This window comes from Epinephelus fuscoguttatus, linkage group LG1 (genome assembly GCF_011397635.1).
Source record: "Epinephelus fuscoguttatus linkage group LG1, E.fuscoguttatus.final_Chr_v1".
NCBI classification, from domain to species: Eukaryota; Metazoa; Chordata; class Actinopteri; order Perciformes; family Serranidae; genus Epinephelus; species Epinephelus fuscoguttatus.
In genome coordinates this window covers 20104312-20131079 of record NC_064752.1, presented here as the reverse complement: position 1 = coordinate 20131079, position 26768 = coordinate 20104312, and the positions used below count along the sequence as shown (strand labels likewise).

At 40.2% G+C, this 26768-nt stretch overlaps 1 protein-coding gene across 1 annotated transcript in view; it reads left to right on the top strand.

Annotated features, from left to right (window-relative positions):
• Nucleotides 1-2309: 2309 nt before the first annotated feature.
• col2a1b (collagen, type II, alpha 1b) overlaps nucleotides 2310-26768 on the top strand; it is a 69351-nt gene continuing 44892 nt past the window's right edge. The window contains exons 1-16 of the mRNA XM_049577169.1: nucleotides 2310-2725; nucleotides 6792-6998; nucleotides 8373-8389; nucleotides 8797-8829; nucleotides 11125-11157; nucleotides 11416-11469; nucleotides 14129-14230; nucleotides 15451-15528; nucleotides 17647-17691; nucleotides 19981-20034; nucleotides 21526-21579; nucleotides 23369-23422; nucleotides 25260-25313; nucleotides 25408-25461; nucleotides 25647-25691; nucleotides 25812-25865. Coding sequence (XP_049433126.1) covers nucleotides 2635-2725; nucleotides 6792-6998; nucleotides 8373-8389; nucleotides 8797-8829; nucleotides 11125-11157; nucleotides 11416-11469; nucleotides 14129-14230; nucleotides 15451-15528; nucleotides 17647-17691; nucleotides 19981-20034; nucleotides 21526-21579; nucleotides 23369-23422; nucleotides 25260-25313; nucleotides 25408-25461; nucleotides 25647-25691; nucleotides 25812-25865 — 1029 coding nt within the window. The 5' untranslated portion in view covers nucleotides 2310-2634. The remainder of the gene's footprint in view (nucleotides 2726-6791; nucleotides 6999-8372; nucleotides 8390-8796; nucleotides 8830-11124; nucleotides 11158-11415; nucleotides 11470-14128; nucleotides 14231-15450; nucleotides 15529-17646; nucleotides 17692-19980; nucleotides 20035-21525; nucleotides 21580-23368; nucleotides 23423-25259; nucleotides 25314-25407; nucleotides 25462-25646; nucleotides 25692-25811; nucleotides 25866-26768) is intronic.

Below are 26768 nucleotides of genomic sequence, written 5' to 3'. Positions count from 1 at the left end.
CAGGAAATATGATTATCTGGTCAGCGCTGTGTGACAGTCTGCACTCTGCAGTCCCTCAACCTCAGCCAGGGTCATCACTTCTTTTCCCACAGTCTTCTCAGGAATGCCACTGACTGTACCATCCAAGGATCAAATGTCACCTCTTCACTTTAGTCTGAGCTTTATACACTCAAGCCTCTGTGATTATTTTCTTGATATTCATTTAGTCCACAAAGTGTTAAAAATGTCCAATTTACCAAAGTCCAAAGGTAATTGTTTTTGCTTGTTTTGTTAAAACAACACTCTAAAACCAAAAGATATTTCATTGACTATCATGCACCACAAAAATGGCAGCAAATTCTCACATTTGAGACAACACAGTCGCCAGAATAAATGTTTGCATCCAACATTTCTGCAAATTATGATACATTTCATTTGTATGTTATTTTGAAGCGGCTATGTTGAATTTTTTTGTTTCTAAACAAAACCGCTGCGAGGGTGTGGTTGGGTTTAGGCACAAAAACGACTTGGTTATGGTTCCGAAAAGATTGTGTTTTGACTTAAAACTCACGATTGGTGGCTATAATGGCGCTGGGAAGCGCTGCGATGTGTCACAAAAAACACCCAGGTTCAGTGGCTCAAATTCCCCCAGGAAATGCCACAGTGTGTCTGTGAAAAACACCCAGGGTTTGTGCCACAAACACCAGTGGAAACAACACAAAGGGTCACCAAAAAACAACCGGTATTGTTTGCTGGTCTCGAACAGTGGTCTGCAGCTTGGCAGGCATCTCACCTAGGTGTCACACCATCAACTTTCCCCTTCACATTCTGATAACAAAGTCTGCTCATATACTATGTCACTTTAGAAACGTTGGCGTGATACGTATGAAACATACAACTTTAAAGGCTCTCTAAGTCTTCCTAAGCTTGAAAAATTTTTGTCACGTACAGCAAACATCTCCTCACGATCCGCTAGCTACATGTCCTCTGAATATGCTCTGAAAAAGTCCAGTCTCTGTAGGCAGCCCAGGCTCCGCAAATGGCAACAAAAGCACTTCACTCCGATTTACGTTCAACAATGTTATCAAACACAGTGGAGCTAGCTCAGCTTTTAGCCTCATTGTAGCCTGTAGCTCAAACTGCCTCTCTGGGCACCGTGTTCATGTGTGTGTGCTTGCTTTCGTTGGTCTGGCGCTGGCTGATTGGTGCAGCCTGGACCACAATGTTTTTGTTGTCATTTGCGGAGCCTGGGCTGCCTACAGAGACCGGACTTTTTCAGAGCATATTCAGAGGACATGTAGCTAGCGGACTGTGAGGACATGTTTGCTGTATGTTACAAAAACTTTTCAAGCTTAGGAAGACTTAAGAGAGCCGTTAACAAGTCAATAGTTTGTAGAAACGTAGAAAGTGAACATATTTTTCCTTGTGACCCGGCTGTTTGAGAGGTTGGAACAGGCTCATTTTTGTCATTCTCCCTAGAAAAATGAACGAAAAATTGACGAATAAAATCGTTGATTCATTTTCTTCCAGTTTACTCATTAAACAACTGATCACTGCAGCTATAAACTCCATTGTGCAGGATGTTATGAACTTTTGTGGCATGAAGACAAAGTATGAAATTTGCTCTTTTTTTAGACTGATCTCAGGTGCTTACCTGTTCTACTACATGACCACATGTTAATATATGTACAACTTAAGGTGACTGTAAGTTAACTTTTATAACTTTATGGACCATTAAGTGTGCAGTAACCACATTAACTAATATTTCTCTTAGCATTTAATATTGAGTTGTGGGACTTCAAAACACTTTTTTCTATCATTATCATGCAGCAAACTGCTATTAGTAATGCATCAATTGTGTATTTAAACATTAATCATATACCCTTATTATAAAGTATTTGTGGTGTAAGCTCATTGTCGCTTTCTGTCTTTTTTATTCCTCACATTAACATTTTAACATTTTGTTTGTGTATTTTATCATATTTCCACAACCTAAGAACACTGTCTGATGTACATAATCACCACACTTATGTACCCTTGTAAAACATGACAGTGTCTGTTATTTTTCTGCAAGCAGCACTTGTTAGAATACAGGGTATAACACTTTGCAGCAGGTTATTTATTGTGCACAGGTCACAGACCCACTTGGCGAATAGAAGAAGCGCCTTCAATTAGCGGAACGAAGTGATTCTGACATCGCTATGCTTTCGATGAACATGGCGGGGGAGAAAGTGGGATGGCACCAAAGTTAGAAGGGGGGGTATTCAGTTTTTTGGGTTCAGTAGCAGCACGTGGAGAAAGGAGTGGTCTGGGACTGGAATAATGGAACCTGGGAGACAGAATGGGAGGGAAACGGGGCTCAGATTTCAGCCTGACGGGGGGTAAGGGGCCGGGCTGATATTTGGGAATATACGAAGATTCATTGAAGGCAACGGGGACATAAAACTACAGCGTCTGGCCCAAAGCGGTCGGTGCTGACTTTCTGCTGCAGGTCCGGGTCCTGCCGCTGGATTCCCCCCATCGGTTTTTGGGAACTGTGAATGTCGAATTCGGCTTTGTAACTGGGGACACACACACTAAATACTGAGAGAAGCCTCCGATAACTTCGCACCTTTCTTTTTTCCCTCACGGGCCCTGCATGTCTAATATTTAGACATGTTGAGCTTTATGGATTCCCGGACTGTACTGCTACTTGTAGCAACCCAAGTCTGTCTATTAGCCGTTGTAAGATGTCAAGAGGACGACCGTAAGTGACAGTTTTATTTCTCTTACAGAGCTGTAATCAAGAAAGTTGTCGTAAGGTGCATAAAGAGAGTTCTTCTGCAACAGGTTTATCTTTGCGCACAGCACCTGAGCTTTAAAGAGTTCAATGCTTGTGTTGGTGCTCGGAGTGATTTGGTTATTATATCGCAACTTTTACGCATAGAAAGTTCATGATCGTTTGGATATTCTGTTGTATGAAAACTTCTCTGATTAATGATAACTGTGGACCTTCTGTCTACCAAGAGTGCTGATCTTACTGTACCTGCAAGGTGTGATAAAACTCTGCATATCAGAGCTGTGGACGTGCGTAAAAGTGATGAAACGGATGGGGAGATGTGGCAAGTTTGCGCAAAATGACGCGCACAGAGCTGGAGCTGTTTGTTTTCTGGCTTCTGTGGAGTTATTTTTTTTATCTAAGTCATTTCATTGTTGCAGTATTTATTAATTGTCCTTGAGGTTTACATTCTGGAAAGCGAAAATAATACGATTTTGATCCCTTACTGTAGAGCTCACTGCCTTACCCTACCTCCCCCTTCTGCCTTAGGTTAAGCTGCCGGACACCTGTGGGTGCTTTAGAGGCCTTGACAGACTCCTTTTAGCTGCAGATTCACTTAATATAGAGGGTGAGAGGGGGAGGGGATGCGCGAAAAGTGAAAGGTGGTCAGGCTCAGGGGCCTTTGGTGAAAAGTGTTCACATTCCATTGCTGTCAGAGGGCATCCAGGCGGATCGTGGCTTGTTGGGGCGGAGAGGTGGACTAATGGCCGAAATTTCCATAATAAATTGTTTTTAAAGTCATCATTTTAATATTCTCCCCCATTAAGAATCCAAGAGCCCTTATATAACTCTTCATACCTACAGACTGTCTGCTGTCTCTGCGGGTTTCTTTTTTGGAATAAAATTGGGATTATTCCTCATCATTATTGATTTTAGTATCCACAAGAGACATTTGAGACATTTGAGGGTGAAGGTACGCCAGCAGATTGGAGCCAGAAATAATGTTCCATATGATTTCAGGATTTCCATCTGCGTAAAAGATTACCCATAAGCTGTGACAGTCAGCCCAGAGAGAGACAGAGCCAAGGTGCCAGAGATAGGTGATTGGAAAAATATAAGTGACCTTATTATTGCAACTCTGAGGAATCCTAGCTCCAGTGAGTCAAGCTTAGCAAACTTTTAAAGCAAAGAAAATGTGTATTCTCAAAGAAGAAGGAGAAAAATGGGGGAAATACTCTCAGGTTATGCTTTCAGCAGTTTAGTCACCTGGATATAATGCTCTCATTCCTCAGTGTTAACTGGAGGCAGAAATGTATCTGGGGACGCTGAGGTGGTGAAGAGGTCTGATTGTGACCTCAGCACAGCAGGCTTAATGGCCCAAAATCACTCAGAGGGGACAGGGGTCAGTTCTTAAACTCAATTTTGAGGCCACTGACTGAGCATTCACGCAGGCGAGGAGGCCAGAAAGTTAATCTGATGAGGGAAGAAGAGATTTAGGGCCTAAAAGTCACTTAAACACAGTGAAAACAGAGATGACTCCACTGTCCTCGGAGTACACCTGGATTCACTTTACAATTTCATTGTTCATTTTACTCCCCTGGAAAACAGCATGGCTGCCAACACATGGGAGAGAGGAGACTTACAAATTATCCTCAGTGACGAAAAGCCAGCTTTCTATCAGCTCTGCAGCACACAGAGGAGCCCTTGTCCCCAGAATATCAGGAGAATCTTTCATATTTGAGTCAATGGACAAAGGACAGGTGCAGTCTTTTGACAGAGCATCCAGGCCTGTAGAACTAAATGTCAAAACCCACAAGGTATGAGCATGAAAGCTGAGTGTTTTTATTTTCTCCAATGTGTTTGAATTGGCATCTGATACAGCTATGGCTTCCAGATGGGGTTTAAAATGTGCCCCGTGTTTATACAAGGCGATAGTTTGTGAATTGCCCACTCTGTCCCGTTCCAGAAAGACCTCTTTCATTGCTGCTGAGGTCCGTCAGGTTACCTAGACTTAAGCAGTGCTCAAAGGTAAATATAGCTACTGTACTTGCACCTTCTCCTCTCACACTCTCAGCAGTCTGAACCCTGAGGCCTTTCTTTTGGTGCGTCGACCACTCTCACCCCTCGGTGCAGGTTCAGTGGCTCCAATCAGAGCATTTCTTTGAGCAACTGTTTGGCCTTCTGTTGACTTTTTAAGGAAGCTGTCAGACTGGAAAATGAGCAGGAATATGGCTAATTACTGAGTTCATTGTTAAATTCTCTTGAGTGGTGTGATTTAAAGTGAGTACAGTACCTGTATTGAAACAGGCCCCACCTCCATCACGTTCAGCTTGGCTCTCTTTGCCAAGCTGTGGACACAAAAATCCAAACATTTTTCATGTACTGAATGCAAACTCTGTCTCCTTTGCAGTGAATTAGGGAGTCTCCCGCAATGTAAACTGGCCCTATATTTAACTTGTCGAGGAATTTGGGTCTCTCCAGCTCCTGTGAAGTTACTGGAGGTTTCCTGCAGCTGCACTGTGATTCTGTGATGTTAGACTGCCACCCTGAGGCTGTTTGAGAGGTTGCATGATCGTGCATTAATTCAATAACTGGACTCTGTGTTGGTTATTGATAAATGGAATGATGGCTAGATTTTTTTTTTAGTTTTAAGATGACTTTTGGGACATTTTAGTCTTTATTTGATAGTGTATAGTCGAAAAGAAGACACAAAACTTGAAGGAAGAAAGGGGGTGACATGCAACAGAGGTGCAACAGCTGGATTTGAACAGCAAAAGTTGTGGTTTACGTAGAGCTGCAACAATTAGATGATAAATCCATTAGCCAATTGGCAAAACATTATCTGCAACTATTTTGTTAATCGATTTGTTAATTTAGTAATTTTTCAAGCAATACACAGCAAATAACCTCTCAAATGTGACAGTTTGATGCTCTTATTTTTCATAATAGTTCTGTGAATATGTTTTGGTTTTGGATTGTTAAACTGTTGCTGAATTAAACAGGCAACTTAAATACATCACTTTGGACATTTTTTCACTATTTTCTGACACTGATAGACAAAATCATTAATGGATTAATCAAGAAGATAACAGGCAGAATAATTTGCTAATGAAAATAATAGCCTGTTGAAGTCCTAAAGTAGATGCTCCTTAGCCCATAGGCCACTGTGACACCCCAGAAGATGTATTTGTATTTGTATAAGTTATACTGATAAGAAGATATCTAAATTAAGCATTAATAGATTTAACATCTACATGAAATGGGTAGATTAGTAATACTCAACGTATGGACAGTGGGCCAAATCTGGCACGCAATGGAGTACCAGGTTGCCTGCTGACCATTTCATGATTCACATTAGAAATAAAATTCATTATCAAATTTTTTTGTACTTTGATTGTATATAAGGTGCCAGAGTACATAAAAAGACATAGAGCTTGTTTATTGGAAAGAAAAGTGCCAGAGGAGGATTCCTCGGACCCCCAACAGAGGTCCAGGCTGAGCCCCGAATATCCACAAATCCTAGAAGTGCCCCTGTACACACCTGACCTGCAGGGAGCTGCTGTAACTAGATTTGCCTCCTGACAAAGAGTGAGGAAAGCCAATGTCAAAAAGTTTGTTCTTTATTAACTGGCCCCTGGATCCCAGTCATTTTGCAAAAGTGGCCCCTGGGCAAAGCAAGTTGAGTATCTGTGAGGGTGTTCCTTTGTAGCTACCTGCCCATCCTAACCAGTTCAGTGAAATATCAAATTCAATTCTTATTAAGAAGAATATGTTTTGGGGTTATTTTTTTATTACAGTTTAAGCTTTCAACATGTTTAACAATTTGGATACCTGCTAATGCACTCTGTGTATATTTAACACCTAAACAAAACATTATTTGCTTTGTTTATATATGTTTATAAGTTACTTTGGTTTTAAACAACAACAGTAGTTGTTGTTTATGAGCAACACATTGCAGTGACTGCTATTCATGCCTGATGCATAATCTCCTTTTTCCTCCCACCATCTACCTGCCTGGGCCTCTGTGTGTCCCTCGCTCTGACCTCACACACAGAGGATGAGTTTAGCTGTATACAAGATGGACAGCGCTATAGCGACAAGGACGTATGGAAACCAGAGCCTTGTCGCATCTGTGTGTGTGACACTGGAACCGTCCTGTGTGATGAAATTGTCTGCGAGGAGCTAAAAGACTGCCCCAAACCTGAAATCCCATTCGGAGAGTGTTGCCCCATCTGCGCAGCTGACCAGCCTCCACCCATTGGTCGTAATTTATTTATCTCACACCTCTTCATAAATAAATTACTCTACGAGTTCATGTTGTTTATTTTGGGGAGAAAATGACACAAGGACGATTTGGTATTAATCAAAGGTTGGCCATTAACTATTTAACACGTTGAATCAGGCCGTCGTCAGCCTTTGATTTGAATACAGTTTTCTGTCCCCAAAGCAAACAAATGATGCAAAATAAACGACAACAGTGACACATCTGAGCAGATTTCAGTGAAATGCTACCTCAACGTCATTTTTCCATAGCTGGCTCACCTTGGCCCCATCTTGTTTGAATACTCTCTCCTTCCCTGAGTATCATGAAAACATGTGGGAGTCATTAAGGAAATACCTCAGTCAAGCAGACACGGCCTCACATTTCTACTCTATATCCTCTCTGAGGATTTCTGCAGATCTGATGGCAACAAAAACTGTGACGCTCTGCTATAATATTTGCCACACTTTAAAATGGCCATTTTGTCCAGATAAAAAAGGAACTTTTTGGTCAGCTTTGGAAATATAGGCACAGCCAGTTGAGGAGCATACGTGAAATCAGATGTCTCACTGTTTGCAATGCATGCTTGTGGATTAAAGTGCTTTATAAAATGCTTATATTCATAGAAGTATATAACATGTACAGCCTCTTTTTAAAGTCATCAACCACCTAAAAATAGGGCTGGCTATCGAACCTCAATACTTTTTTGTACTACCTGAAATGTGTCCAGACCACTGACAGTGGAACACTGTCAAGTGCTAAATGCTGTTTACACAGTGTGTGACCAGGTAGTTCCTGGTTCAAATCAAAATTTTGCTGGTTTTAGACTATTTTATGGAGATATTTGCCTTGTATGGCTGTTTGAATTGTTATATTATCAGTCCTCAATAGTAAGAATTGTATCAGCACCAGCATCAAGAATTCATTTTAATTCTCAACGATACCCAGCCCTGCCTAAAACAAATGTCATAACTTATTAATACTGCTACTTAACAGAGCTTATTAAAATGCTTTAAAATATGAAAAACAAAAATCCAACAGTGGCCTACGTCAGATTTAATATTCTGAAATCGGCTATTACAATTATTTTGCTTCCTATTGTTGCCTTTTACCTGCAGCTGCTTTGCTTCTGCTTTGCTTAAGATGGTGAATTCACCCAACACTTTTTTCAATCCTGATGGGCTCTTTGGGTGCCACGCATATGATTTGGTGGTGGTCGTTAGAGTAGGTTAAGAAAGTACAATTGGCAATCAGCACGTAGAGACTTTCTGGGGTTCTATGAAAGACTGTATAGCGCTCATGAATTGTTGTCTGTAAACCACTGTGCTAACTGTGATCTGTTTCTCCCCTCAAACCTGCCTCTCCACATAACAGGAGTTCCTGGAGCCAAGGTAAGACACCGGAGGGTATTAATAAGATGCTCTGTGTGTTAGTATGAATCGAAGCTGTCCAACACCTGCAATTAAATCTGTATCTGTCCCAGACTCGTATCAGTGCTGCAGGACTTCCCTGTAGTTTATGGATTTAGATGATGCTTTGATATGAAAGACCTTTGCCAGACAGATAATGGTTATTTCCTCCTCAACACTGTGTGTGCCATATTTATGTTTCTAACGATACTGTGGGGGATACTTATTTTCAACCTTTGCTCTTGACCAGTTCCCTCAAACTTATCTTAACGGTCACTCAGGAGCAAGGTTGTAAAATATGTGTGAGAAAAGACGTAACTGAAAAATGTTGGAAAATCTTTTCGTACTTCTAATCCTGATGCATTTATGCTTTATCTTCTCAACACCAGGGTCAGAAAGGTGAACCCGGAGACATTACCGATGTAAGTACGACACCACACAACACTAAATCTTTACTAGTAAATAGTTGTGGACTTTAAAATCTGCGATAAAGATCTCTTTTAGCCTCACATGGAACACTTACAACCTCTTAACAGTGGCCAGTGGTGGATGGAGTATTCAGATCCTTTACTTGATGGTGGAGAATGTGATTCTGGAGAATGATAGTGGATTGTTCAGGCTCGTCCTCAGGGCGTCAAATGCAGACGCTTTGAGTTAGTGGTTCAGTCCAAATACCAACCAAAGTGTTGGCATTTGACGAGCTGGGAATGGCAATCAACTATCTTTGTCCAGACTCGCACAATATATGAATACACCATTACAAGTAAATGTACTGTCACATAAGTATAAGTATTATTTGCAAAATGTACTTAAAGTATTAAACGTAAGAGGACTAAGTGCAAATAATGGACTCTGTGAGTGTTATTTTATTAGATATACTACTGGATTTTTACCAATACATGAATGTGAAAGTATGCTAGCATGCTACTGTCAACTTTTTAAGCACTGATGGGCATTTTAATATAGACCAGTGTATCCTATTTTATAAACCCATTATGCTCTGTGTGTAAAATCTGAATCTGAAAAGTAATGACAGCTGTCAAATAAATATAATGGATAGGGGTGTAAATCACAGGTTTCATCATGATGCGATATTGTATCAATTCTTTCAACAACAATGCGATATTTGCTGATATTCCAAAGTCTGCTACGATACGATTCAATTCAATTCAGGGGCCTGCCTGCGATATGAGACGATATTACTATATATTGTCATTGTCTTTTTCTTGGCTGCTCGTCATTGTCTGCCTGATGCTTGGTCTCTAGCACTGTTTAAATGTTAAGGATGTAGGTGCGCTTGGACAGAAACGGCGACACAGATGTGCCATGGGAATTACAAAACAAAGGCGTATCTTAAAGATGACGATATGTGTCAGTGTTTTCACCATCAGTGATATTAAGTCAATATATCAATCCAGATTGATTTACCGTTACACCTAGAGATGTTCCGCTACCGTTTTTCCTTCCCAATACTGATTCCAATACCTAAACCATTGCGTTAATAAAAATAATGTAATCAGCTGTATACCAGCCCTGTATGGATGGGAAATACCTGCTATCATTGTTGTATGGCATGAATCAGGTCAAACCCTTTGTGGAAAATGAGTAAATACATGTATGGGATGAAAGCCATGGAACTTTCTTTTTTTCCAGTGTAAAATATTGCCAAATTGCTGACATTTGCTCACAGCTTATGTTACACTATTTACCGGAAATCAATTTGTCTTTGCCACTCTAAGACAGCAGTTGTCAGTGACTGTTGGTAACCGTTTTAGAGCAGCAAAGAAGAATCAGTTTCTGGGAAAACTGCCTTTTTATCCAAGTGTGACACTACTAAAGTTTATTGATAAATAATGTGGTATTGGATCCATGCATAGACTTGCATACCAGCTGATACCCTATGTAGCATTTAAGGCATTACCGGAGGCATTTCCAATACTGGTATAGGTGTCAGAACACCCTAGCTACACCCCTAATACTGGAGTAGAAAGTACAATATTTCCATCTGAAATGTAGTGGAGTAGAACTATAAAGTAGTTTGAAATGGAAATAGTTAAGTTCCTCATTTTTGTAAATGCACTTGGTCACATTTTACCACAGCTGGCAGCAGATCATCCCTGTCAGTGGATGTGTGTACACAATGTTTTTAGTAATTAGAGAAATAACTTGAAGAACTCAAAGCGTAAATACCAGCAGTCTAAGAAAGTAAGAAGGCTGAGTCAGAGAGAGAGAAGAGGCAGGTCTGTTAGCCCACTCGTCAGGAAGACAGCCAAGCACAATAAGGCCTCCATACAATCTTCCATAAAGAGCCCCATAGTGGAGAGAGAGAGTAAACTCCCTGCTCCTGCTGCTGCTGCAGAGCTGCACCTGGAAATGCTTTACCCCTCTGAGGGAATACAAGTTCATGGCAGGAAATAAGAAGGCATTGTTTATTGTATGTTTCTTATAATGCTTTGCCCAAAGAGATTAGCAATTAACAAGCCTGCTCTGATGGGGGAAAGATAACGTTTCCCCTCCGTGTGCAAAGAGAGCTAAACCTCACGTGTGCAAATACTGTACATCTGGTGAATGTAAGCTTTAGTAGCAGGATGAAATTTAAAGAGGATTCAGTTTGCCCAACGAGTCTATATATGCTATGTTTACACGACCTCAGAGATTAAAGGTAACACTTTCTAACATCTTACATTTCCTCTGTTTTCTTTCTTTTGCTTGACCAGGTTGTAGGACCAAGAGGACCAGCTGGCCCAATGGTATGCACCAATTTCTCCATTTCTATATCTTTCCTTTGAAAGCTTCCACAGTTTGCTTCATGCATAGTTGAATACAGATAGAAAAAGACAGCATTTACAGTGGAGTAACCATATTAAATATAACTGGCAGTCGGAGTGACGGGATATGGAATCTGATCTGACAGAACAGTAGCGGAGCTCACAGCAGCTGCTGCAGCTCACGTGTAGATGAGGTAACACCTGAAGTTACTGACTACTTCACTGTCTCCTGTCCACCAGGGCCCACCAGGAGAGCAAGGACCCCGCGGATCAAGAGGAGACAAGGGAGAGAAGGTCAGTTTGAAAAATAAGAAATAAAAAAAAAATCACTCCCACTCATCCTGTCATTTTCACGCCACAGACGGGACCCACACTGCGCTCCCCTTAAGTAGTACAGTATGTCCTGTTGAATCTGATAGCTCTAGGTCTTTGGAGGGTGAGGTGGGTGGATGGGGTATCTGCTACAGCTTGCAGGTTTGCAGAATGGGAGCCTTTCATTGAGGAGCTCAGTCTAACTAGTCATGTGTCGTTTCCATTAGGCTGTGTGGTCTGGGTTGTTTAACAGATGTGGGACTGTCGGAGACTCATAATGTAAACCCTCCGCTTCTCTCAAAGGCCTCGAGTCAGTCAGTGTGGGAAATCAGCGTCGCCACACTTACCAGGCTTTGATCATTGCATTAATGTAACAACACTTAGATGTGATAATGGCCGCAGGCGAGGAGTTTATGTCTTGTAGTTATCTTGTTTATGTAGATTTGAGCACAAGGCGGGCTGTGTTTTGGCGAGCACAGGTTGAGCAGCCTTTTAGGTGTTCAGCACATTCTTTGCTCAGGATCTCCTTGCAGGGTAATTTGTCACTACATGCACAGAGGTATGCCAGGTAGTCTGATTTGGTCTGATAAATCATCAGCATGCTCTACAACCTCTGTATCTTGTTTTGAGTTGGATATTTGGCAGTGCTGTAAGTGTCTAAGCTCTTTTTTTCGGGTTGTTTTCACCTTTAAATGTCCAGTTTGGTTGGAGACAAACTTCAGCCTTGATGGTTCTCTGTGTGCCACCAGCCGGTCAGGTGTAGTCCAGTTCAGTCCTGTAGGCTGTCAGTGCAGTTTGGACGAGGTTCAACTGAGCATTAGGCTTCTGTCAACAAGATCTGACAAATGTAGTCCAGTGGTGCATCGTCTGCCAACAACCGTGTAATGATTTATCCAAAGTACTTCTCAGTTCAAATATTGGCACAAAGGCCTGGCATTTATCAATGGTGACTTGAAACATTTATTATTTAACACTTTCCTGTGCAAATATATACTTATAAAGTCAGCCGGATTTAGCTTGGTGTGTTTGAAGTTAATATAACAAATTGAGATGATATTTATTTAATGAAATGTGATTTCCATTTGTGTTTTGTGTGAAATTGGTGGTCTTAGTCATCAAAAGCACATTACATTATTGGTAGTAATCAACAAGTTGATCAACAGAAAATTAATCGATGACTGTTAAGCTGGTCACAAAATCAATTCATTCCAGCTTCTCAAATCTAAATATTTGCTGTTTATGGTTGTTTTCTGTGATACAAACTGAATCTATTTTGGTTTTGGGACTGTTTTGATGACTAACAAGACATTTGAAAATGTCAACTTGATGTTTTCGAAATTGTAATTTCCATTTTTTAAAATATTTTTCTCGCATTTTATAGACCAAATGATACATAGATCTGAGTTGTTCTTAAAGAAATACTTCACCAGCAAAATGGCCATTTGGATATAAATTACTCACCATGTCTTACTTTGAATTTGTAAAGAAAACTTTTGTTTTTCACATGCCTCCACAGTGAACGGAGAATCCAAAAACGGCAAACATTCTTCATGAATTGAAGTCAGTGGGGACCAAGTTTAGCAACAGCACAACTATATCAAAATGTCAGTTTACAAACTTATGCAACTCGTGCAGTATAATTCAAGTCTCATTTATCCAGTCGTATGCTCAGTACTTCCCAAACACATGCATTTTTTCGAAACATTATAATTTTTAAACAGAATAATGCAAACAGTCTCATGTATGGCTGCTCATGTGTATGCACATGCTCTTGGGTTGTGTTAGTATGAGATTTTCACGGTACGATAACGGTCTTAGAAAATATCGCGGTTTCACAATATCATGGCATTACATAATTGATATTATTAACAGTCAGAGTGACCCTAAAAGAAAAGAAAACAGAAGGGTTATTTTTGGTTGAACAAATGTTTTATTACTACAATTAAAATTTGAAACAGTTTTGCTAATAAAAGTACGTGTAAAAAGTTTCAACTACTCAACTGCTACTACTGTAAGTGGAGATTCTACATCCGGTTGCATTTTTTTTTTTTTTTTTTTTCAATATTGTAAATGTGAAGCAAATGTGCACGATATGATAACCATCAACTTTTATATCACGGTATACCTTATATCGCTGCAACCCTAGCGTGCTTGGACACACTCAGGCGCCCTGCTTGTTGGCGGAAGTGTTTTATATTGTAACATTTTAGTGAAAATGTAGTACTGAGTATACGACTGGATAAATGAGACTTGTGTTACACTGCACGAGATGTGTGAGAGTTTGTAAACTGATGTTTTGATGTTATTGTTTAACATGGCGCCTATGACTTCAAGACATCAAGAATTTTCTCAGTTTTTGGATTCTTGGTTCAATGTAAAGGCATGCAAGAATAACACATTTTTGTTCACAAACTCAGTGTAACACAGGGTGATTAACTGATGTGCAAATGATCATTTGGCAGGTGAATTATTCCTTTAAGAGCTTACATCATTTGGTCATGTCAGTTTACAACTCAGACTCAGACTGATCATGTGGTATGAGTCACAACAAAAGCCAAGTGCTCACACTGATGTAACTTTGAGTCACATTCTTGTCCTTTTAATATATTTTATGGATTCTAATATTATCTATCCATTTCAGGGAAGCCCTGGTCCCCGTGGCAGAGATGGTGAGCCTGGCACCCCCGGAAACCCCGGCCCCCCTGGACCTCCAGGACCTAATGGACCCCCTGGCCTTGGTGGAGTAAGTATCCCATGACAAGTAGGGGTGGGGTTGCATTCACTGAAGGCATAGGAGCTGACAGGTTGAACACTGATGCAAGGCCAAGAATAGGTTCGCTCTGACTGGATGGAATAAGCAGAGAGAATGGGAAAAATGGAGCAAGGAAAGAATCCAAAAGCACAAAAGATGTGGGAAATCGCTGGCGCTGGGAGGAGGCAGAAAGACAACAGCGGGTAGATGCAGAGAGGGAGAATAGATCGAATGCCTCTCATTCTTTGGAGGAGAAAAGGAGGGAGGAGGTGGATTGTGGGGAGGGGAGGTGGAAGGGCAGGAGGCAGCATGATAGACTTGGGGAGGGGAGGTGGGGGGGACTTTTTAGGGGGGGAGAAACAAGGAGGCTCTTTGTGAAGGAGAGAGAGATGAAAAGTGTCCACATGCCCCCTGTCTCTCCTCTGTCTGCATCAGGATTCACTTAATAAGCTCTGCTGCTCACTATATATTAAAAGCTGATCCTCTCTCCTGCCAGAGTGACACAGCATCCTACTGAGTCTACAAATAAATGACAGGCTTCCAAGATAAATATCTGAATTTTGCATTATAAACACTGAAACAAAAGCTCAAAGCTTAAAGCTGGTGCAACCACCCTGCTCACTTTCTGTTGGCCTTCTGTAGGCAAGAGAATGAGATTTCTGGATGAACATCAGACAGACTTTTTCAACTCAAGTTAATTATTATTATTATATAATTTATTTGTAATTTTGTGTGTAGCATAAAGGGACCACAACTACTAGCATTTCGTCATACAACCCTGTGTTGCAGAATGATGAATTAATGAACCTTGTATCTATAGTTCCTAGGGCTGCCTCCCGAAACATTGTTAACATTGTGCTACATCACAGAGAAATATAAAACCGTACTAATGAACCTTCATTAATACAGGCCTATATTTTATCTACAAGTGCACGTCACACACTGAATGAGCCGCCTGTTAATGACGCTACATGTAGCTACTTCCATGTTTCAGATGATACGTCATGTTTGTAGTTGACGAATGATGATAGGCAAATGTTTGCAGGCATGTTTTACCTGTTGGCGGTTTTAGGTATGCAGCAACCCCTGATGGTTCTCGTGTTAAAAGCTTAATGTTACTGAGATGTTATAATATGTACGAAAGACACCTAAACAAGCTTTGAATATCTGAATAAAAATTCTAACGATCTATTTTCTTTTGTCCTTTCCAGAACTTTGCTGCTCAGATGGCTGGTGGCTTCGACGAGAAGGCTGGCGGCGCACAGATGGGTGTGATGCAAGGACCAATGGTGAGCGAGCGATGATGAGGCCTGCTGCCATTTCCATGTTATTTTTTGTTTTTACAGCCGGCTGCTCACGCACTGCCTGGATGCTACAGTCTCAGACGGGTCAGGAGTAAGAAGAAATTACTGCACAGTCAGTCTTTTCACTTGAAAACCCAGGTTTAAGATCTGTGCTGGCACGCATCTGCCCTCTGACCCTTCTGAAGCATCTTTAAACAAAACTCTGAATTCCTACCAGTTTCATTTTTTGTGAATTTTACCTTTCTGGAAGGGCACATAAACTTCCTCTTATGAGGAAAAGAAGCATCACATGGTTATCAAATATGAAAATTACAAGATGGATGTCATCATCTTCATTCTTCACCAGGAGAGAAGAGACCCATGTAGGATTTAAAAATCATGGAAGACGACCAATTCAAGACTAACCCCAGTAATTTGTAGCAACACCTATGTTTTTCTCCCCTCCTTTGTTCATTGTTTTGGGAGATATCAAGAGATCAACAGTCATCCCCCCAGTGTTGGAGACAAGAAACTGCAAAGTTCTGGGTCCTGATGGAAAATAAACACCTCACACGGAGTACAGAGGGGTAATTTTATAAACTGAGGAAGCAGCCATTGATCATCATTATATTTCAAGCCCATGAAAAACCACTGCTGCTGTTGGTTAGCTGGCATGGCAGCCTGCCCGAGACAGAGCGAGGAGCACACTGGGAGCTATTTTGGTTGAGAGAGCCGCAGCGCAGCTTGGCAGAGTCTCAGTCCAGCAGAGGTTTGAGAAGCCAGGAAGGGGGGGAATGAGAAGGGGGGTTGATCTGATCCTCACAGCTAGCAGCAGCCTGTGTGGCTTCACTCCTGTCCTGTCCTTCCACACGTCTGTCTGAGAGCTCACCACAATACTGGGTCCTTTTGATGGCGGCCCATGTTTACTTTGGCGTTTTTTTTGGGGACTGATGTTAAATCACAAGTCAAGCTTATAACCCCTTATACACCTCCCCAAATCCGTACACCTACATACCAAACAACGCTCCTGTTGAAATGTATGCACAGATACACATACGCACACATTCAAAAGACCTGCATATACAGTATAGAGCCCCATTGATAGGTCTCTACCTACTGTGGTTAAAGGCTTCCCACACCCACTGAAAGGTGACTTTCATCCATTTCTGAGAACCCCTGTGCTGCGCTGTGACGTTTTCTTTGGCCGCCATCCCTGATTTTTTTTTTTTTTTTTTTTTAAGTGTAACCATGATGCTTAAAAAGTGGGTTTATAAAAGCAAGCCAGCTGAAATTAATATGTTTTTATCCAAGAGGAAAAGCTGTCACAAGTAATTTGCATCATGGCATTTTTCACTGAAACTTTTAACAGTTCCTGTCGTTCCTTGAGCAGCTGATTTTCTCTGTGTATGTGTGTGTGGGATAGAAAATAAGAGAGAGAGAAAAAAGCAATGAGGGTTTGGCTCATCACTTCCACAGAATGTTGTTTTCTCTTGTTGAGTGGTGATGCATGAAGTTGAAGTAAAAATGACTTTGCCGTGTGACTTCAGTAACGTTCAGTCGCAGAGGAGTTAGTTGAAGAAATCTCGATTCCTGTTTTGATGCCTCAAGTCTAAAATTAGTGATGAAAAATTTCTAAAACACTTTAGTTTTATGTTGTTTTTCAATCCATCTCAAAGTGTAAGAAGTCATGTAGAGTTCAAACATTAGATCCTCTTAAGAGTACAGCGCTACTACTGGTGACCTTTCAACTACAGAAACACACAACAGGTGGGAAAAAGAGCTGAGAGGAAGAAGAAGGAGGGGGCTTTGACACTGAAAAGAAAGAGGGAGCAGGAGAAAGTCTAAATGCAGCTGAGGAATTTTAAACGATTTATGGATTTGACAAGTCGAGCCGTTAAGTTTTGTGTAGCTTCAGGCCAAAGCAGGTGATTTTCTTTTATAGCTTCTCACAGAATTCAAGTAGACAAAAATTTGTCCTTTCCCCTCAAAACCCACACATGCAAAATGTAGAAAAAATAACTCAAGCCTGTTTTATGTGTCTGTGGATTAAATGTGTGTATTTGTGAAGGATGTGATTATATGTTGTTAGACTGATGTTGTGTCTTGTCTTTTTTCTATCCTCAGGGCCCTATGGGTCCCAGAGGACCACCTGGCCCCACCGGATCACCTGTAAGTACCTCCTGTTCACCTCAGACAACACACAAGCCGGGTGCACCTGTAGACTAGAGCCTGTGTCCAGCCACAGACAGGCTGAGCTAAATCTCATAATTGTAATGTGCTTGCTGTTGTGTACATAGACCACATTGTCTACTTCATAACAGTAATGACCCCAAAATGACCGCTGACTTTGAAAACTCCAACAAGGCAAGCATACCACAGGCTGTCAGAGATGAGTGTTTACACACAGCCATGTTTTAACTGCGAGCGTCTGACACAGCTGCAGGCTGCGGGGCTTTTTCCTCTGCCTGGGCAGACTGTGGAACACCTGACAATTTACCTTTCACAGAGCTTACTGGGTTTACACACTGCGCACACACACACACACACACACACATGCACACTCCGCCTTTTCCTGCTCTTGCCCGCAACCAAGATCTACCTGTAGCTCTTTGAGCCCTCCCATCCTCTTGAGGAAAGCTATTAAGTCGTAGGCGATGCCAGCTGACGTGCCTCAACTTGATGGTTTAATCACCCTGAGATTTTCTGCTTGGACACCTTTGACTGCTTTAGAATGGATTCAAACAGGGTAGACTCTCTCAAAAGAGATGACATGACATTTGTAGGAAAGTAGTGTAATTCGAGTAGCTGCAGTGTGTAACAGAGACAAAACAGACACCAAGATACAGTGTTCAGTTGTATAAAGAAATAATTTTGTAAACTGTTGGTGTAGTTTTACTTGTTACTGCCAAACATACTGCATATATGTAGTATTTACTGCATTTTAACTAACTTTCATTTCAATCAAACTGCAAATTAAGATATACAATTCAATTAGCTACAAATTAAACAGATTTACTACAAACCAGTCTGTAATATAACCTATATGCCAGTTGTCACACAATAACATATGCCATTACAAGTAAGATTTACAGCTGCAACTAATTATTTATTTTCATAATCAGCTGCTCTGACAGTTATTTTTTTACTGATTATTCACTGATAATAGGTTTCCTCAAGCCCAAGTTGACTTACCGGTATTCAAATAGTTTGTTTTGTGTGACCAACAGAACAAAACCCAAATATATTAAATTATCTATTAAATCATAGCAGACAAATTCTGAGAAGTTGTAGCCAGTAAGCGTTTTTCTTACTTTCTGTCATATATATAAAGTTACAGTGTCAGGTGTTCGTATTAAACATGGCCAAAGTTTCAAAAAATAAGATAGAGCTGGGCAATATATTGTTATTATATTGATAACCTGATATGTGACAAGATATCATCTTAGGTTTTAGATATAATATCGTAAGTGTTGTCTTTTCCTGGTTTTAAAGGCTGCATTACATTACAGCAAAGTGATGTGTAGCCACTTTATTACTTGCTGTTAGTCATTATATCCACATTACTAATGATTATTGATCAAAAATCTCATTGCATTAGAATTTTGTGAAAGCACCAACAGTCAACCTACAATATTGTTGCAATAGTGATAGAGGAATTTGGTCAACAATATTGTGATATTTGATTTACTCCATATTACCCAGCCCTACCATGATGTAAGCAAAGTAATCCCTGTGAGGAAAAGCCTCAGGCTAGAGACCGTTCTGAGTACTCCCTTTCTGACGGTTTCCTCCTTTCATGACAAGCTGACGTCAAATCATGATTGATTACTTTGTTAGGTAATCTGCTTCAGGCATGTGACTAAAAATGTTTACATTGCATAGCCTACATTGCTACATGTAGCTACATGCTAATGTCAGGGAAATATGTAATCTTGGTTACAGATGTTTTCCACTTCTCCTCAATTATGGGTCATATTCCTGCTATTATTGGTGATTTTTCACAATAGATAGTGCCGCTATACATTGTTACAGTAATACCCTGGGCTGCAATGACGGTGCAGAGACACTGAGATACAGAGGACCCTGCAACAATCACAGCAGACTGGGGTTTTTGGGTGCGGCGCTTGAAGAGACAGGCGCTTAAATGGAGCGTTTCAGACAAAGCGGTGAAAACAAGTGTTCCAGCATAGAAAATTAAGTGTTTGTTACACATTAAAGCATGTAAACATGTGCTAGGAGAAATCTAAAATACAAGTATGAACCAAAAAAATAGCATAATAGGTACCCATTAAAGTTATTACTTAAATGATAATTCAATTATCAAAACAGTTCGTGATTCATTTTCGCCTAAGTGACCTACTGTTTGAGTTTTAGTTTTAATTTAGCTCCTCTCGGGCACTACATATTAAAAAAGTTTCACTCTCCTCAAACAGCCTCTCTCTTCTTTGTACATCACAGGGCCCACAAGGTTTCCAAGGCAACCCAGGAGAGGCTGGAGAGCCCGGACAATCTGTAAGTATCCCACACAGTGCCAGTCCATCCAGTCCTCACTTTTTATAAATACTACTCTAAAGCCTCTAAACCTCCTCTCCTTTTTTAAATCATTTCTTCTTCATGTGGAAACTTCAGCCACTCACTACCTCACTGTAGCTGAACTACATCTCCATAAAGTCTCCTAACACCTTCTAAAATTTCATTGCTCACCGCTAACTTCTACATCCTTCTCTTTTTGACCAGACAGCTCCTTCAGTTTCAGCATTCACAATCCTCTAGAGTCAGTTCTTACAGTGCTCATGTCTCAAACCCAAACCTGACATCTAATAGTACAAGCTCAGGGTAATGAATTAGCCCTCTGCTGTTGGACTTGCTTCTTTGCAGTTTTCTCATGCTTCTCTTTTCCTGTTTTTACCCATCGTCTCGCTGACAGCTTGTAATGTTAATCATAGCTCTCCTGCTCTGTTATATCATCCCTCAGATAATCTCTTACCCTTCACATAACTCCTCTCTGACTGAAGGCCAACTCATTTCCTTCAGTTTTCATTTTCTGTTCTTCCTACAAAGTTTTACTTTTAGTTTTCTACCTGCGCGCTGATCCTTACTCACTTCTAAGAGAAGCTTCCAGAAATCATAGCACCACCCTCCCCTGTCCTTCCCGTTCCCTCAGCAGGTAGACAATGCAGGGTCACTGCTGTGTTAATCTGCTCCTGTGGAGTTATGCAGCCTCTGAGGTGCCTTGTCTTTTTAAAGCGTTCCAGTTCATCATTATGTGTGATTAAACTCAAGCCTCCTTCCAGATAATAAGTTGACAGTTGTAGAGGGGTCACAGAGGTGTTCGTGAAGACCAGAGATGATTTGTTTAGCCTTTGAGTTCACAAGAGCAGAAAATTACCAACAAGATGCCTTTAATTATCTAAATCAGACTGGTATTGTTAATATAACATCACTTGTACTGCTCCAGGTCAGTGTTTTATTCAGTATTAGCAATTTAAAGATGTTTTTTGTTTAGTCAATGACAGACTAACACAGTGAAAAAGAAAGACTAAAGTGGTTCACCTGTATTTGACATTTGACATATCAACACACATTAAGTGAAAATGCTAAAAGAGAAACTAGCAGACAGAAAAATAGAAAGATGGACACATCTAAACTTTGTAGGAAGGATTTTGGAGGAGGATACTGAAGTATTTGTTCCAACTGTTTGGCCTATCTTGCCTACACATGTTGCTGATTATGATTTCTACTCATCAAAAACATACTGTCATCTAGAATCTTGCTGTTGTTATTGTTTAGGAATGTAATTCCTTTTATGAGCTTTTGTGCAATTAGATTAACAATAATTAGAAATCCTGGTTCAATCTGTTTCAGATTCAGGTTGTAAAGTTAAAGGGAGCAGGAGTTGTCACCACCTGCTAAGACTTATGAGTCAAACTGTGTAACGCTGCCCTCTGTTGGTTATGAATGGAATCTTGTGTCTCACCTTTGCTGTTTTCTCTTCATTTCAAGGGCCCCATGGGTCCCCGTGGCCCCCCTGGACCTTCTGGAAAACCTGGCGATGATGTAAGTGCATCTGTCACAACTTTATAAAACTGTAAATACATTCCCAACACCTATAAATTGTGACAAGGCTGATACATAGTGAAGCTTAACTACTGTCCTCATATCATCTGTTCTGGGTTTATCCTTTAAGATATCAACTCAATTTGGCCCAAAAATAGATAAATGAATGCTTGTGACCTTTTCTGACTCCACCCACAGACATACTGTGTCACTCGTGATTATTATACTGTAGGGGAATTATGATGAGTATTAATTACCCTCATGAAAACCCATTTTTATTTTTGTCTGTTTGATTAAGGATACTATCATAAAGCATAAAGCACAGTGTTCCCATTATAAATTATTGTATTGTCCTCTATTACCCCCTCATGTAGTATTTTTACAAACATAACTACATTATTCTAGTTTACTGGTCTACCATTTTGTACCTTTGAGTTTTGAATATTGAAATACTTTCATCACCTTATTGGTCTTTCTAAGCCATATCTACAGTGTCTGGTTTTTTTTCCTTAGTGTTATTGCAGCTTTAATTCCATTGACAATATGGGGCTTAAGTAAATGTGCACGTTCTTTTCATTATACTGTCTAAACAGTTTAAATCCAAAAAGAACAGTCCTCACACAACAACTATGCAGGAATTTTTGGTTAATGTTTGCAAACAGTAGCACAAGCAAAAGTGTAACTGAGTCCGCACCATTATCATGCTGGCGTACACCTGTGTTGCGCCAAGTAGGTGGAGTCTGCACACCATTTGACAGTTATTGTAGCTGATATATCCGCTAGATCCACTGTTTAGTTTCAATGGCGGGAGCACCATTTGCATCACAACATGGCCCATACAAACACAAACAAGTCAGTGTCATTCAGTCTTACATAAAATCATTTTTGAAAATCACTGCACATGCCGGCAATTGTTTGTCAACTAGGAAATTCACTATGGCTTTTTCCCTGTGGGCGGACATTGTTTATCAGCGGATAAACACTGGCCAACAAATTACACTCAGTGGAAGCCAACCCGATTCACTCTTGCTTTGGAACGAGCCTCATCCGCCTGCTGTTTCACCTCGCTATATATGAGTTTTTTCTGCGCTGTGTCCACCATTTTCATAGCTTTCTCTTGAATGAGTGCTACTTAGAGTTTGGCACCAGGTCACTACCCTTTTATAAAGTTTAAACCTCACCTGCGCCCAGGAATGTCCAAAACACAGCAAAATAATAAGAAAATGAGATACAGGCAGAGGGCAGAGTCTCTGCAGATAAATACACTGCCACACATTGTGGGTGGTTTATAAGTAATGACTGAGGAATCACCTTTGTATAAGTCCATACACTATTTTTTTTTAATGAAAATCCTATATAGTATACCTTTAAATTATATATCACTTGCCAGACTGTATCAGTCAGTCATAGACACAACCTGCCATGTTACTCATGTCTCTTGCAGCTGGTTATTTTGACCTAACACAGAACTCAAAGTTCACTAATGGATGGATCTTTAACATATTTTTTTATTCATTTATCTGTGTTTGAAATGCTACAATAAACTGACACATTTACTGCTTAGTCATCTGACGCAGAGATCAGACTTCAAAGTGTAATTCCTACTTTTAGCCACATGATGGCAGCAGACAAGACATGTCACAATGTGTCCACTAGGAGTGCACACTCTATCCATCACATCAACTACAACAAATACACTGTAGAGTATTTTCTATTTCAAACATTGAACACTTACAGGAAATTCAGAAATTGATAATTTCCTAAAATAATAATCTGTTTCTGTTTTTAGGGTGAGGCTGGCAAACCTGGCAAACCAGGCGAACGTGGACCTGCTGGACCTCAGGTGAGATTTCTCAGGCTGTTGATTCATTCTGGTTGTTTTAAAAGTTTGTTTAATTACTGAGCTGTTTGCTGAAGAGGAGTCACATTTGATGTACTGTAAGGTTTTATTTTGTTTGTCTCTCTGGTGGCCAGCAACCAGCCTGATAACAGGCCTGATTTATCTGAAGTTCTACACTCTAATGTACTTCACATGCAGTTAGAGTGATGCTGTCACATGAGAATAACATAATCACCTCACACTTCCTGAGCACCTTTACATTTTGCATTGATTATACAATAAAACAGCTCACATAACTGACAGAAATGATGGATCACTGTATAGACTGAGCCTTTCTATATTATTAGAGAGTTAATATCTGTAAATGACTTTAATGATAATTACGTTATGAGTTACACATGGAGTCATTTATCATTTTCTTGGTCTGAAGATCCCATGTGTACAATATTAGAGAGCCAAAACTGGAAATAGGTTACTGCTTTAAAATGTGTTAAATCTTACTTAACCAATGTGGAGGGGGATATCTATCCTGATTTAATATGTCTCACTGGCTCCTACCTAGAGGAAGAAATCTTGATAGCTTATACTCCTAGCTTTACCTGCTTTCCTTCTACTGCCCGGCAGTATGTGACATCATGTCCATGGCCAATAGGCTTGAGTGGTATCAAGGTACTACAGTACGCCGGTATATTTACAAATCCCAAAAATATGATTTACAATACCATCAAAAATACAAACATTTCTTTTCCTCTTAAACTGATACATAGATGCTGTATAGACAAAATATATTGTAGTGCACAGCATGCGCCACCAGAGGTCAGTCTCTACTGGTGAAACAGGCAGCTGAACTGAGAAAGATGGCTACTGCGAATGGTGAGGAAAACAGAAAACTGCCTCAGCCCCTGTTTGGGAGTATTGCCACATATAACTTCATCTTGAGATGAATTCTTCCATCTACAAAAGCAGTTTTTAGCCACATTAATTTACTCAACACATCTTCACTGTTCAGTCCAGTGTTGTGTCAGTATCTGCTGCAGCAACAAGTGTTTGAGGTTCTACAGCAAGAAGAGCAATGTTTTTCTATCTATTCATTATTATACGGGACATAAGTATCTAAGGGATGACTTCTATCATCACAAAGGTATGAAGGTATGAAAAAAGAGATACCGCCCAAGCCTACTAGCCAAAAATGTTCCTGGTCAGATGCCAAAAACTGCAATGCAGTTATGATGCAGACGGTCAGGTGGCGACTTTGTTTTCAAATGCATGCAGATACTTTTTTGGTTTACATATATCATTTTATTGACAATTTGTCTATCTAATTGTGAAATGGTTGTAATCAGACAGCCACACTGTGACGTCCACTCCACACCCAAACACTAGTATTAAGCAACAACCATTTTTTAAACATAAAAAAGATATTTATGGCATTTATGTATTTCTACATGATTAATAATCCTGTCTCATCATTTTAAGTCTGTGGTGTGTGTTAGAGTCAAAAGTCTTTATCCAAGCTGACTCTGATCGCACACTGGAGGATAGCCTTCAGGGCTTTTTGCCAGAAAGTTAGGTAACGTACTACAAAGATACGGTTGTGGTTGATGAATGGATAAAGCAGTATTTCACCCAGGGGACCGGGAGTCTCATGTGGGTCAATATTTATGTATTTAGAAGGACATCCAGCTAACAGCCATGTGACATCTGCAAAACATTCATTTTAGAACTATTTTGAACCATAATGGGATGTCTTGATTGGACATTCAAACAAAGGTCATTCAGCATGTCAATGTTTGCTGTCTCTATATTAATGTCCTGCATCCTGTCTCCTCTTGAATCATAGGGAGCTCGTGGATTCCCAGGAACTCCTGGCCTGCCTGGCATCAAGGGACACAGAGTGAGTTTGTTTTTCTATTAATGTTTTCCAGGAATATTAGCTGGTTGTTTATCATTTTCCTAACTGTGCACTGCCTCTCTGCTTTTTCTTTCAGGGCTATCCAGGTCTTGATGGTGCAAAGGGAGAGACTGGAGCTGTTGGGGCTAAGGTGGGATTTCACTTCTCCAGTTAATTAAGGCATCACTTCTGTTTCTGTTTGCACCCTGTGTTGACCCAAGTAGAGAGGGTTTAGCAAAACATCAGCAACAATTGGTATGAAATGGTATTTCATTGATTCAAGGAAGAGTAATTGTTGCCAAGGTAACTAATTAAAATATTTATTTCTGTCTTTAGGGTGAGGCTGGTGCTCCCGGTGAGAATGGCGCTCCTGGACCAATGGTGTGTAACTCTGAACATTTAACAACAACACATGAAAACAAAAACGACATGCAAATGTCGTTTCAGTTATGATGGTAAAGTGATTGATAAGGCTTCTTGTCATCTCCCTCACCTACACAGGGACCTCGCGGTTTGCCTGGTGAGAGAGGCCGTCCTGGACCCAGTGGAGTTGCTGTGAGTGTCGTCTCTTATATAAAAATTATCTTCTGATTCACAATAGATGGATTAAATCAGTGGTTCTCAACTTTTCTCATGTTAACGACTCCTACATTGATACACATATTGGACACCCATTTGATAAGATGTCACTTCAAAGATTTTGGTTGTTACAGTAGATATGATTTAGACCAGAATAGAATACTTGTCACCTACAGTTGAGGAGATAACTGTGGAGGAAGTGAAACCTATTATCATAATACTCACTATGAATACTAGGGTTGGGAACCAAACTCAGTACTTCTAAGGTTATCAACCAAATTATGCTGATTCTACGGAGTACAGATTCACGTTAAATCCATCGACGTTTTTGTACCTGAGAGCGCGTCTAGGTGAAAATGGTGGGGTTGAGGGTTAGCTATGGAGCTCTGTAAGCAACTGTCGGCCATTATTTTAGTAATTGCCTAGTAGCACTGCTAGATGAGTACACACACATACACACATATATACACAATAGGGTTGCAAGTGTGTGAGATTTTCACAGTACGATATAACCATCTCTGAAAATATCCCGGTATCACAGTATTAAAGAATTTATATTATTATCAGTCAGAATGACTCTTAAAGGAATGAAAATGGAAGGGTTATTTTTGGTCAAACAAACTTTTCATTACTATAATTGAAACTCTAAGCCATTTTGTTAGTGGAAGTATCTGTGAAAAGTGTCCTCTTTGAAAATAACTAAAATAAAGGGGAGATTTTCCGTCCAGTTGCAATTTTTTTTCAATATCGTAGATGAGCAAATGTACACAGTACGATAACCATTAACTTTTATATCAGAGTATACCTTAAAACCAGTATATCACTGCAACCCTAATACACAAGCAGACAGACAGAGACAGAAGATTATCTGTATATGTG